This window comes from Emydura macquarii, unplaced genomic scaffold, assembly GCF_026122565.2.
Source record: "Emydura macquarii macquarii isolate MOO-44397 ecotype Brisbane River unplaced genomic scaffold, CSIRO-AGI_Emac_v2 contig_2422, whole genome shotgun sequence".
Taxonomy (NCBI): Eukaryota; Metazoa; Chordata; order Testudines; family Chelidae; genus Emydura; species Emydura macquarii.
The window spans coordinates 37,110,376-37,122,853 of record NW_027132559.1 but is presented as its reverse complement, the minus strand read 5'-3'; the positions used below and the strand labels follow the sequence as shown (position 1 = coordinate 37,122,853).

Below are 12,478 nucleotides of genomic sequence, written 5' to 3'. Positions count from 1 at the left end.
GAGATTCCAATATCGACAAGTTTATCGGTCTCGCTATCAACCAAGACCAAACATATCAACCCTGCCCTCAACGACCACAGGAGCAATATTGCCTCCGGCAAAGATCGCAACACCCTCGCCACTCCTCAGCTACCACAACTGCATCCTCTACCCCACACCAACGCCCGAAACAACACTTTTGATTCTCAACAAGAGAACCATGAACCCACCTCCAAACCAAGCTCGGCCCCACCCATTCAATTTGGAGATTGTCTTGCTCACTTTTATGATGAATGGAGCAAGATTACCACCAACCAGTGGGTGCTGTATATCATACAACAGGGCTATTCCATAGAGTTCCACACATTCCCTCCTCACTGCCCACCACGAGCAACCAAGGTGGATGCAAAGCAAATCTACCTCCTAAACCAAGATACTCTAACACTACTCAAAAAGGGAGTGATAGAACAAGTTCCATCCTGCTATAGGAACCATAGGTTCTACTCTCCTTACTTCCTCATTCCAAAAAAAGGGGGAGATCTCAGACCCATTCTGGACTTATGGACACTCATCAAATTCCGTTTTCGAATGGAAACAATACCACAAATCACCCACTCCCTCAGTCAGGTGTCCTGGTTCATGGCTCTCGAGATGAAAGATGCATATTTTCACATAGAAATCCACCCATCCCACTGCAAATTTATCCGCATTCAAGTCGGGCTATCTCACTGTCAGTTCCGCCTTCTCCCCTTCAAGGTAGCTACGGCGCCTCAGATGTTCACAAAAGTGTTCAGTGTCATGGCAGCTTACATTCGATGATGAGGCCATTCTGTTCCTTTTCTTGGATGACTGGTCGCTGGTGCCATCATCGCGCGAATGGCTGCTAGTAACTATCCAGACCCTACAGGATCTGTTCGCCAATCTTGGCATTTTTATCAACAAGAACAAATCCACACTTATTCCTACCAGAAACCTCATGTTTATCGGAGCCACGCTGGACTCTCTGGTAGCGCAGGTGTTACTTCCCAGAGACCGCTACACCACTCTCACAAACATTATTGTACAATTGTGACACCATCCACGCACATGTGCTCGACTGTCTCCCCCTCCTGCAACACATCTACATCAGTCACACTGTATGCCTGAATCCACATGCGCTACCTACAACATTGGTTATGGTTGGTTTACAACCCAAACAAGGACCACCTAGACAAATGGGTTTCCCTCCCACCAAGAGTGCTAGCCTCCTTGACGTGGTGGGATCCCTCCAAGGTTTTGGTGTGCATACATTTTCACCAACCCAAACCAGACATGATCCTCATGACGGATGTGTCCCTCGTGGATTGAGGGGCCCACATACAGGGCCACACAGCTCAAGGGCTATGGTCTCACAGAGAGGCAAGGATGCATATCAACATTCTAGAAATGAGAGCGGTTCGGTGTGCATGCAGTGCCCTCCTTCCTCTACTCCAGGGCAAACATGTCCAACTCTTAATGGACAAGATGTCAACGGTATTTTACATAAACAAACAAGGAGGGGCCAGATCCCTATCCCTATGCCAGGAAGCGATCCTGGAACAGACAACGTTCTTACGAACAAGCTCAGCCGCTCCTTCCATCGCTCCCACAAATGGGAATTCCCATGACCCCACTATCTGGGACATTTTTTGACAGCGGGGAACCCGCGTATGGGACCTCTCTGCCTCAGCAACAAACAGCAAATGTCCCCTCTTCTGCTCCTTGGGACTGGGGTCATGGGAGGGGGAAGGGGATGCCTTCCTCATTTCATGGACACCAGGCCTCTGGTACACCTTTCCTCCCCTTCTGCTCATTCCCCAGGTAACAAACTGAAACAAGACCATGCACAGATCATACTCATAGCCCCGTCCTGGCCCAGGCTGCATTGGTACTTGGACCTACTGCACCTGCCGACCCACCCTCCAATACCTCTTCCCCTCATACTGAACTTACTTACCCAGCAGCGCAGCCGCATCCAGCACACCAACCTAGCAGCACTCCACCTCACAGCTTGGTGTTTGCATGGGGCTTGCAAGTAGACAATGCCTGCTCCTGTCCAGTGCATGGGTGCTCGCTCACTCAGCCGCTGTCTCACGACCAAAGCCTGCTATCAGGCCAAATGGCTACGGTTTACTCCAGTGGGCTTCAGAAAATCACCACTCATTATCAACTATGAGTATTCCATTCTTCCTAAACTACTTCCTCTCCCTATGATGACTTGGGCTTGCGCATTCCTCTGGAAAGGTTCACTTGGCAGCCATAAGTGCCTTTCTCCCACCTGTGGATGGGTCCTCTATTTTCAGTCACCAAACAGTCGCTAGGTTTATGAAAGGCCTACTTAACTTATTCCCAACTGTCAGGGACCCCACTCTGGCCTGGGACCTCAACCTAGTCCTATCCAAACTTACAAAGCCACCCTTTGAACCCCTGTCCTTCTGTGCCCCCCCTCCTCCATACCTATTTATGAAAACAATCTTACCTCAGCTTGATAAGTTAGTGAACTAGCAGCAATGATGGCAGACCTGCCTTTTACCATCTTTCACAGGGACAAAGTCTCCGAGGCTTCACGCCAAGTTTCTCCCTAAGGTAGCTTCCCATTTTCATCTCAACCAAGTTATTCACCTCCCTGTTTTTTACCCTAAGCTGCACTTCTCTACCAAGGAAAGGATCCTACACTCCCTTGATGTCAGGGAGGTGCTTGCCTTCTACCTACAATGCACTCATCCTTTCAGAACATTGCCAAAACTCTCTGTGGCGATGGATCACTGTAAGAGGCATGCACTTTCTTCCCAATGTATCTCTCACTGGATCATTCGCTGCATCAAACAATGCTACTCCCTCTGTAAAGTTCAACTTCCACCACGTGTTAGAGCACACTCCACAAGGACACAAGCCACCATGACGGCCTTCCTCGCTGACGTTCCATGGCAGGATATTTGCAGAGCAGCAACCTGGACTTCCATACACATGTTCACAGCTCACTCCGCTTTAACTAACGCTGCATCCACTGACACACCAGTGGGCTATGCAGTCCTACGAACTCTGGCATCTGTGGAGCCTTAGTCCCGCTCCCATACTGGTTACTTTTAGCTACGCTCGCATGATGGAATACACATAGAACCATCACTCAAAGAAGAAAGCGAGGTTACTTACTGAAACTGATGGTTCTTCGAGACGTGTGGTCCCTATCTGGATTCCAGTCCTGCTCCCCGTCCCCTCAGCTTAGGACTTGATGCCTAGGTGTAAGAGGAAACTGAGGGGGCATTCATATAAAGCCTCGGACACACCACGTAGGCAACGTGAGGCGTGCACGCAGGTCGACAGACACTGCTTTCAACAGTTCTGCCTCCGACGCGTGGCACGCATGCACACCCCCATGATGGAATCCACATAGGGACTACACATCTCGAAAACAATCAGTTACAGTAAGTAACCTCCCCTTGCACTGTTCATTTTTGTTTTGTTCTTTCTAACACTCTTACATTTTGTGATTCACTCTACAGCAGTGGATTTTTACCAGAGGCAATTTTCTGTTTAACTTACTAAAAATATCGACGGTACTAGGTGTGATCATCTTAGTACAGCCATATATAAATTTCCTAAAGTCTTTGGGATAGTATTCTACTTACAATACCATTTGAAAATACACAGAGGGGAACTATTGCCAGGACCTTTTTCCCCGGCCCATGGCCCCTGTGCAAAGGGGGCGGCATGAGAACTGCTTGGTTGACATCATATCACCTGAGGAATTCCTCTCCTAAGTAGGGGGGGAGTGTTCAGGAGACCAAATCTGCCAGCTTTCCAGCTGCTTTGCATTGCCAGAGAAGGGCCCAGAGTCAGGGCCATTGTTTCTGGTCATTTTCAGTACACTGCTTTGTGCAGACCCCTGCACTGGGAAGTAAGATCTCACAAATATTGTAGCTGTGAACATACGAAGACATTTATGGCTGCAACATTGTACGTGCGTGTATATATGTGGGTTTGGTAGAATTTGGTTCTTGTTTTTTATAATTTTGACGGATAATATTGATTATTTTAAGTGTATATTAGACTTTTATCAATTTTTAAATTTTCACTGTTGTGGGAAATTGTAGGGGATTAGACATTTATTTAATGACAATAGACCTTGAGATTCAAAAAATTAGCTTTATAAATTATTAAAACACAAATTGTCAATATCTCATGTCAAAATATGCAAAGTAAATATCCTTAAATCGAGAAATCATACTTGTTTACTATTTATTCGCTAGTCCATTTGTAACAAACCTAATTCAAAAGTCTAAATCACTGGAATGCTTCTAAATTCTGAAGCAGCATTTTTCTTAATTTGCCTATCTATGAATTTCGATTGTTCTCTTTGAAAATCCTTTTTGATCAGTTTGTGTGTGTATGGTGAAATTGACGTTTTCCAAATGTACCAATAAAAATCTAATCATTCCAAATCTACATATGTGATATGTTTGTGTGTGTGACACTTTTGTACTGCTACCAGTAGTCCAGTTTTGCATCAGTAAGACTGCTTCTTCATTGCTAACTTGTATGCCCTTTTTGGTGAAAGTGTTCTGTGCATTGCCCTTGTTCCTTCCTGCTCCATTTCAGAAAGGGCCAGTGCATCTGCTTGTTGTGCTTCATGTGCTGGCTGTGGCTCCTTTTTGTGTCTCGTGGCTGTATTGTTTTGGGGAAGGGATTGTAATGTGCAGTGCCCTATTCTTTCTCCTCTGCTCGCAGACAGACATTCTTGACTCATTCACTGTCTTTAGAAACACCTGGTCTCTTGCTGCTAAATACCTGAACATGAGAGGGTTTCTAGTTCCCATCTTACAGATGCATAGCTGGTTCCTGGATACTTTAATAGAAAATCGGTGGCAGTCAAATTCCCAGTCCCCCTGCCTAGCAGTAGCTGCCCTGTTGCTTCCAGGAGCAAATCCAAGGGGAACTCCTCCTCCAGCTGTCATAGCAAGGGGTGGAATTTATTCCTGGTTTGGCGATATAGGCTTAAGAGCATACTAAATCTCCCAAATAAGTTTCTCCTTCCCCCCATGACCTCCATAAAGTGAAATAACTAAATGTGGCCTCACTTCTTTTTGCAAAGTGAGAGGCAGAGAAAAATTGAGTGATGCCTTTTTAACATATGCATCAAAAATTCATTTTGTTTATGCCTCCTTTTTCTAGAAGACCTCTTTGGCTTCAGCAGAATGTCATTTCTTTAAATTGATTAAATGTAAATGATCTGTATAGTTTTTAGAATCTACAACAGGAACACAACAGTGAGAAGGTGAGAAATTTAATGCAGCATTCCCCCAGTTATTTAGTATGGACGGGATGGTAATTTACTGAACCAACTCAAAATTGAGTGCTCATCTAAGAACCTTCCTGGTGAGATTTTTGGAAATGTATAACCCATTTCCATAAGCAAAATCGCATTCCATAAGCCAAATCGGATCAAATTGATCTCATTAAATTTAACTATTTATATAAATTGTATACAGATTGGTCACTTTATCTAATGCAGTTTACAGTATTATAATTGTGAGCGCTTACTGTGTCGGTGGCTTTGGAGAGAAACGTATGTGGTTCTTTTGCAGGTAATAAAATGGAAAATCCAATTTGCAAGTGCAGAATAAGACTCTGAGTGATATATGATCTTCATAATAGCATTGGTCAGAGGGTTACTGGTAATCACAGTGCTGGCTTGCTTCCCTAGTGGTCTGTGCCTTAAAACTGAATAGTGAACACTGTGAATCTGTGTCTTTGAGCCAGCCAGCATAGATTTAGACACACCAGTTTCTAGCTTATTAGGTCCTCTTTGTCACAGTGCTTAATCCTGCTGCCTGAGCCTTGTTAGAACGCCAATGCTGCTGAGTCCTCTAATAAAGGAGATGGGTGTGTGGCTCCTCACTAGAAGCACTGAAGCATAAGGCAGTTAGGGCAATTGCTTCCTGACTGACAGAGGGGTGAAATGCTTCCTGCATGTTATTACTTAACAAGAGAACAGACCTCAGACAACTGACAGATGAGCTTTGCTGAGATAATGGTAACTTGTTGATAGGCCAATATGAGACAAGTGTCATCTTTTCACACAGTATAATGGTCTAGCTTTACTCTAATTATGATAACCCTTTTTCACAGAGAGAGCTGCATTAAGGATTAAATATAATGCAAAGAATGGTAGAGTTTAACTGAGCTAGGCAAAAGACAGCTTGCAGATGCTATTACATCCATACGTGTGCATTCACTCTACATATACAAATGGAATTAATTTGAAAAATAAGCATATCATATTTACTCTGTATAGCAGTAACAGTTTGGTTAGGCAGGCCTTCCAGACTTGATGCTATATAGTTTGGTTAGATGAAAAATACTATTTTTGTTGTTTTTTCACTTCATCTACAGCAGTTTTATTTTATCACAGCTGTTTTTGTATTCCCTGATCATGAGATTGGTAATGTTACATTTAAAATTGTAATATTTTGTTTCTGTGAACATATAATCAATTTAATTTAGAGAATACAGACAAATATTTGTACGTCTAGGACAATGACTCATTATAAAAAATGGACTGTAGCATAATTCTCCTTAGCATGAGGAATTTCAGTTGGGGGTGCTCACCTCTACCATTCTGGAAGGAGAACTTAGAAAAAGAAAAATCAGTGACACTTCTAATAAGTTTCAAGTCTTGGTGTCAAAAGAATAGCTATCTTGGCAGGTTACAGGTATGAATTTCTGTATTCTTGACTGATAACTACAACCAACATGAGATGTAGATTCTCAGCACAAGCTAAATATTTGGTATGGGAACAGCAAGCAACAAGTTGGGGATTTTTCATTAGACATGGGCTTGTGTAGTGATATTGGAAAAAAACTGCACCATTGGGCCTCAGCTATGGAGAAGTTCTTGGTATTGTCATTGTTCATTCCTGGTAAGCGGCAGAGACCCCCGCTCCACACACACACAAAAAAAAGGCAAATACAATACAGTACTGAGGGTGTATGTCTACACTGCCGAGTGAAGTCGATTTATTCTTCTTCGAGTGATTCCCTGCCTGGAATGGACATGAGCAAAGTGTCCTATCGCGGTGGAAGAAATAAGGCTGCCCTCCCAATAAACCTTCTGCAAAAGATTGCAGAGTACCTGCATGAAAGCTTCCTGGAGATATGCATGGAGGATTCTTGGAGCATCCCTGTGCACATAAATAATCTTTTCCGGGTGAACCCAATGCTTAAGCACACCAAGTACAAGGAAGCCCAGCCCCACCACCACACACATCATTTTTCCCCACTGGTACAAAATTCTAGACGGGATATAACCAAAGACATGCAATTTGCAGTACGTACTCACCAGATGTGCCTTCCCCAGCATCCGGGTCAGTCACGGTTTCCAGCATCTGGGTGGGCTGCTCCTGTGTTGCACACAGCTCCTGGCTTTCAGGGAGAAGGGATACCCCACTCACCTACCCCCCGCCCTTCCCACCCCTCTCGCGCCCCCCCCCCCCCCCCCCCCCCGGCGCAGTTCTCATCATCCTCGTCCACGGACTCGTTTTCATTCATCGTGGCCTTGGATTCCCCAGAGGTATCAATGCTGCATGGTGGCTTAGTGATGGGGACTCCACCGAGAATCACATGTAGCTTCTCGTAAAAGCGGCATGTTTTGGATGAGAAGCCAGAATGGCTGTTAGCTTCCCTAATTTTCTGATAAATCTGCCTCAGCTCTTTGATCTTAACGTGGCACTGCTGCGCATTCCTGTTGTGCCCATTCTCCAACATGCCATGAGACATCTTCTCGTAGATATCCAAATTTCTTTTGCTTGCCTGGAGCTGAGCCAGAACAGACTCTTCACCCCACAGACCAATGAGATCCAAGACCTCAGGTCAACTCCAGGCTGGAGCGCATTTGGGGTGTGCAGTCACCATGATCAGTTGTGCTGGCAAGCTGTCTCCACCAAACAGGAAACAGGGTTGACCAAACAGGAAATGGGAATTCAAAATTTCCCGGGGCTTGCAGGGAGGAGCTATTTCCTGTTTACGTGGCTATAGTGCAGCAGTCAACGAATGTGCAAAGCAGTCACAACAGAGCATTATGGGATACCTCCTGGAGGCCAATGACAACGATTTACGTTGTGCTCTACCTACACTGATGCTCATTCGACCCGCAAAATTCGACTTCAGCACTACGCCACTTGCGGAGGTGGTTTTTTTAAGTTGAATTTTACCGCTGTTTAAGTCGGTGGGACTGACATGCCAGTGGAGGCGCATACTTTATGTGGTTCACATAAGCTGTATTATATCAACCTACATTGTCAGTGTAGACCAGGCCTGAGTTTAAACGTAAACTACTAAAAAAATAAAGGAAAAATTAAAAAAAAAAAATTTTTTTTTTGACAAGGTAAAGAAACTGTTTTTTGTGCTTTTTTTGTTCAAATTAAGATGGTTAAAAGCAGCTGTTTTCTTCTGCATAGGAACGTTTCAAAGCTGTATTAAATCAATGTTCAGTTGTAAACTTTTGAAAGAACAACCATAATGTTTGGTCAGAATTATGAACATTTCAGAGTAACGAACAACCTCCATTCCTGAGGTCTTTGTAATTTTGAGGTTGTACTGTACAAAATTGGGGATCAGGAAGCCTTAAGTTCTAAATGAAAATAATTTTATAAAGTGAGAAACGTGTCTAGGATAAGACATTTCCTTTTCACATGCAGTTTTGTTTAATTCCTTTCAGGTAATTTGGATTTGACTGGTCAAAAGCAAGTCTTCAAAGCAGAAAATAATCCCTGGGTTACCCCTATAGCAGATCAGTTCCAGCTGGGAGTGTCTCATGTTTTTGAATATATTCGTTCAGAAACATATAAGTAGTAAGTATTGATCTTTATTGTATTATTTTATAGTTTTTTCTATTGAGCATTTGATAGTCTTTGTGGGTTCATTGTGTACGAAATATGGAAACCAAGAAAATTAAAATTTCTTTGCAATTTTACTTACTAAATAATCTTCTGTTAAGGTAAGTGCATGGAATAAAAATGTGTATAAGTCATTACTCCATAAATTTCAAACCAGGTCCAGTAATGATTTTTAGCACAGTTTCACAAGCTGTACAATAGCTTGATTTTAATTAAAAAATATACAACTCTGTACATGTTTCACCATAAATCGCTAAATTTATATTCAGGAAATTGACCCAGAAGAAAGTAAAAAAGTGTGGCTTAGCCATATGAGGAAAATACATTACCCGCATGACATTGCCCCTGTTTTTGGTGTCCAGTTTATAAATTGTATTGAGGAAATGTGGGCGCTTACAAGAGCAGGGCGTGGCAAGTCATGTTCGGAATAACAATTTTAGGGATGTGCAGCAGAAGTTTACAAGTTGAAACAGGTATTTGTTGAAAATAATTTCACCCGGTAGTGGTTATCACTTACTGAGATTAGCTATAAAAGGAATGGATTTGAATGATAAATGTTTTTGTTTAGGAAAGAGTTTCTTTGATGGGTCAGTTGCGTTGAAAGATGTTCTTCTTGTTGAAGACTTTTATATTCCTCTTTTCATGCTGCCAGTCCATAATTACTTTAGAACATTAAGCAAGAGAGTTACTTCAAGCTTTAAAATTCTGACCAACTAACTTACTGACAATCATTTTTGAAATATTAAATAATGCAGCAAAAACTGCAATTTGTGCATTAAAAATCAATAGTTGGTTCCAAAAATGGAAGGTGACAGAAACCATTTAACTTGTGATGCATATTTTTCATAAAAATATGTAAATACAAGAAGGCCTGTCTGACAACTTTTATTGGCAACCTGTGAAAACAAATCCATGAAAAAGCAAAGTATTACGGGTATGATGAAGGGTTTATAGAGTATAGGACTGACAAGTACAGTTTCTGCATGGAACTTTATAAATGATCTAGCAGTGACTTCTGTAGACTCATGCTGAACTGTAACTTACAGAATTTCAGCTGAATAGGGCCACAGATGGGAGTATGTTTATAAAATCCCGTGTGCTACCAGAATGGTCTCCATGCTGTAATATACTTGTTAATGTGTTTTGCAATCTCTTCTTAGTAATTTTATGTTTCTGTTCAGTGAGCAACATAAGTTAGGAATTCCTAATGCAATACTAACAAGAACATTCATGGATGTTTGGAGGACTATAGTGGAGTTCCAAGGACCTAATTAAAGCTTTCATCTGTTTACTATGCCATGAGAAGTTAAATGGAGGGGAGTTCATTTCAGAACTACATGCAGAGGTTTTTGTCAGTTACTATTGTGAGTCTGCAATAAAGGGAGAATTCAGAGAAACAATGATATTAGAATTGTGTATACTGCTCCTACACTGGTATGAAACCTTTCCTAATGCAACCAAAATATATAACAGCAAAATATATGCAAATAACCAGGAGAAAAATTTCTTCAAACTTCCAGTATATAAATGAATTATTTTTGGACCATGTGTTGAAAATATTGGCTATAATTGTATTAGGATTCCTGCAATAATTACTCTGTTCTTGGACTCATGTTTCCCTGCAATGTGTGAGGAAAGTGGTTCTGTTTTTTTCCCCTAACCTTTTTTCTGTTTCCTTTATTACAATGTGATCTAAGAATTATTTAGATATGACCTGCTGCAGACACATTTTTCTGCTTGCATTTGGTTTTGTATGATGTAATTTGTAAGAGGTGGCACAGTTGGGTTAACAGGTCAAGTGGCATTTTATATCCTAAAGCAAACTAACTATAAACATAAAAGATTTAAGAATTAATTTCTGCCTGATGAGATTTGCATCTTTTATGTCTAATCCTAGGCTTTTGCTTCTCCTCCTCCAACCCCATTTTCCTTTCACAGCGTATCTCGAGATACTGTATCTTTTTTTCTCATTAAGCAAATCACCAGGCTGAGAAGTGGGTGTAGTAATTTCCTTGATAAAATGTCTGTAATCTTATGCAAAACTGAACTCTTTGATTCCACTGGATCATTCAACCAAGAGAAAACTTTAAAAATTACCTTACAGTATTTGATAGACCCAAATAGCTTAACTTTTACACTGATACAAAGTATCATTGTTAAAGGAGTGATGGGCTACAAAAGAAGTTATGCTGTTTAGATAATGTCACTCATAATATTGAGGAAAGAGAAGAAATTGTGTGTATTAGCAGCCTCAAATCGATATAGGGCTGGGGGCCTGGCATTTCCTGGCCTCGGTTCTGCCTGAGTCTTTGCTGAACACATCAAGGCAAGATGGTTGGGGGTCTCACAATATAGGTACAAGCCTAAAGCTCAGGGTTGGTACTTTTCTGAGTTGGAGAGGTATGGGTGAACCTGGTCAGCCTGCATGAGCTCTGATGCCTTGGAAGACCTATGTGCCTAGTGTGTTGGAGGGAATGGCAGCTACCGGAAAATCAAGACGCTGCGCCACGAGGATATCATCAATTCTGATGCACAGTTCAGTCAGCCTGTCCAAACTGGATGGAACCTCCATCCAGGCAAGCTCCTCCTTCCTCTTCTTGTTTAATCTCAGACAGAAATGTTGGCGCTGTGGCACCTCTTTCCATTTGGTGTCAGGAGCCAAATAATGACAAAATTCAGCAGTTTACTTGGCTACAGGCTGGCCCCTCCGGCCATAAGGGCTGAAGGGTTGCCTCAACGGTCCACATCCGAGTGGAATTGCCAAAGATAATGAACATAGCTTGAGTGAATTCCTCTAATTTTTGCAAGTGGGGGCCAGACTGTTCCGGCAGTGGGGCAAGATCAGGCCAAGGCTTCCCCAGTCAAATTTAAGGTGAGCCCCACACGGGCCTCATCCCTGGGGAACAATTAGGGGGGGTAGAAGGAACAGGAGCAAGTATTGGTGCAGGGATCCCCAAAACTTGTCCCAGTCTCAGTCAAATTTGTTAGGCAGTGGAATCTTCAGTTCTGGGAAGGGTGGAGTAGGAGGAGCCAACAGAGCAATCTGTGCCTGCAGGTTGGTTACTTGCACCTGCAGGTTCTGAACAGCGTCTGCCAGTTCTGATGGGGCCTTAGTAGGGTCCATGCTAGCTCTGAGAGCTCCTGGCCCCAATTCAAGGGCACCTTGATGTGTCATCTGACCAAAATGAGCGTGGTCTAGCCTTGTGGTGGGAGCAGACAGCAGGCCTAGTGGCCAGGGTCAGAGCTATAGTTGTCCGGATCCAAAGCCAAGGGTCAAACCAGAAGGCAGAAACTGGGTACGAGAACCATGGGTCGAGCCAGCGTCCATAGTCAGGAACCAGAGCCAAGGGTCAGATTGGACATAAGGAACTTGAGCGAGTAGGGTAGAGGCAAGGAGGGGTTCAAGGCAGGAGAAGGACAGAGGCAAGGCTGGGTGCAAGGCAGGAACATCAGGAACAAGCTAACACAGGAGCAGGCACAGTGGTTTGTATGAACGTTGAGAAGCCAGGGAGCTGCTGCTGCTGCAGGCCAGTTGCACTGCTGAGGCTGCCCGGAGACTAGTCTACTAGAGGCCCTGATTCCTGATG

At 43.0% G+C, this 12,478-nt stretch overlaps 1 protein-coding gene across 5 annotated transcripts in view; it reads left to right on the top strand.

The window, feature by feature from the left end:
* RSU1 (Ras suppressor protein 1) overlaps positions 1-12,478 on the top strand; it is a 190,767-nt gene that overhangs the window by 76,851 nt on the left and 101,438 nt on the right. For all 5 annotated transcript variants that reach the window (XM_067562296.1, XM_067562294.1, XM_067562298.1 and 2 more), the window contains one exon: positions 8,714-8,846. In XM_067562296.1, the coding sequence (XP_067418397.1) occupies positions 8,714-8,846 (133 nt within the window). The remainder of the gene's footprint in view (positions 1-8,713; positions 8,847-12,478) is intronic.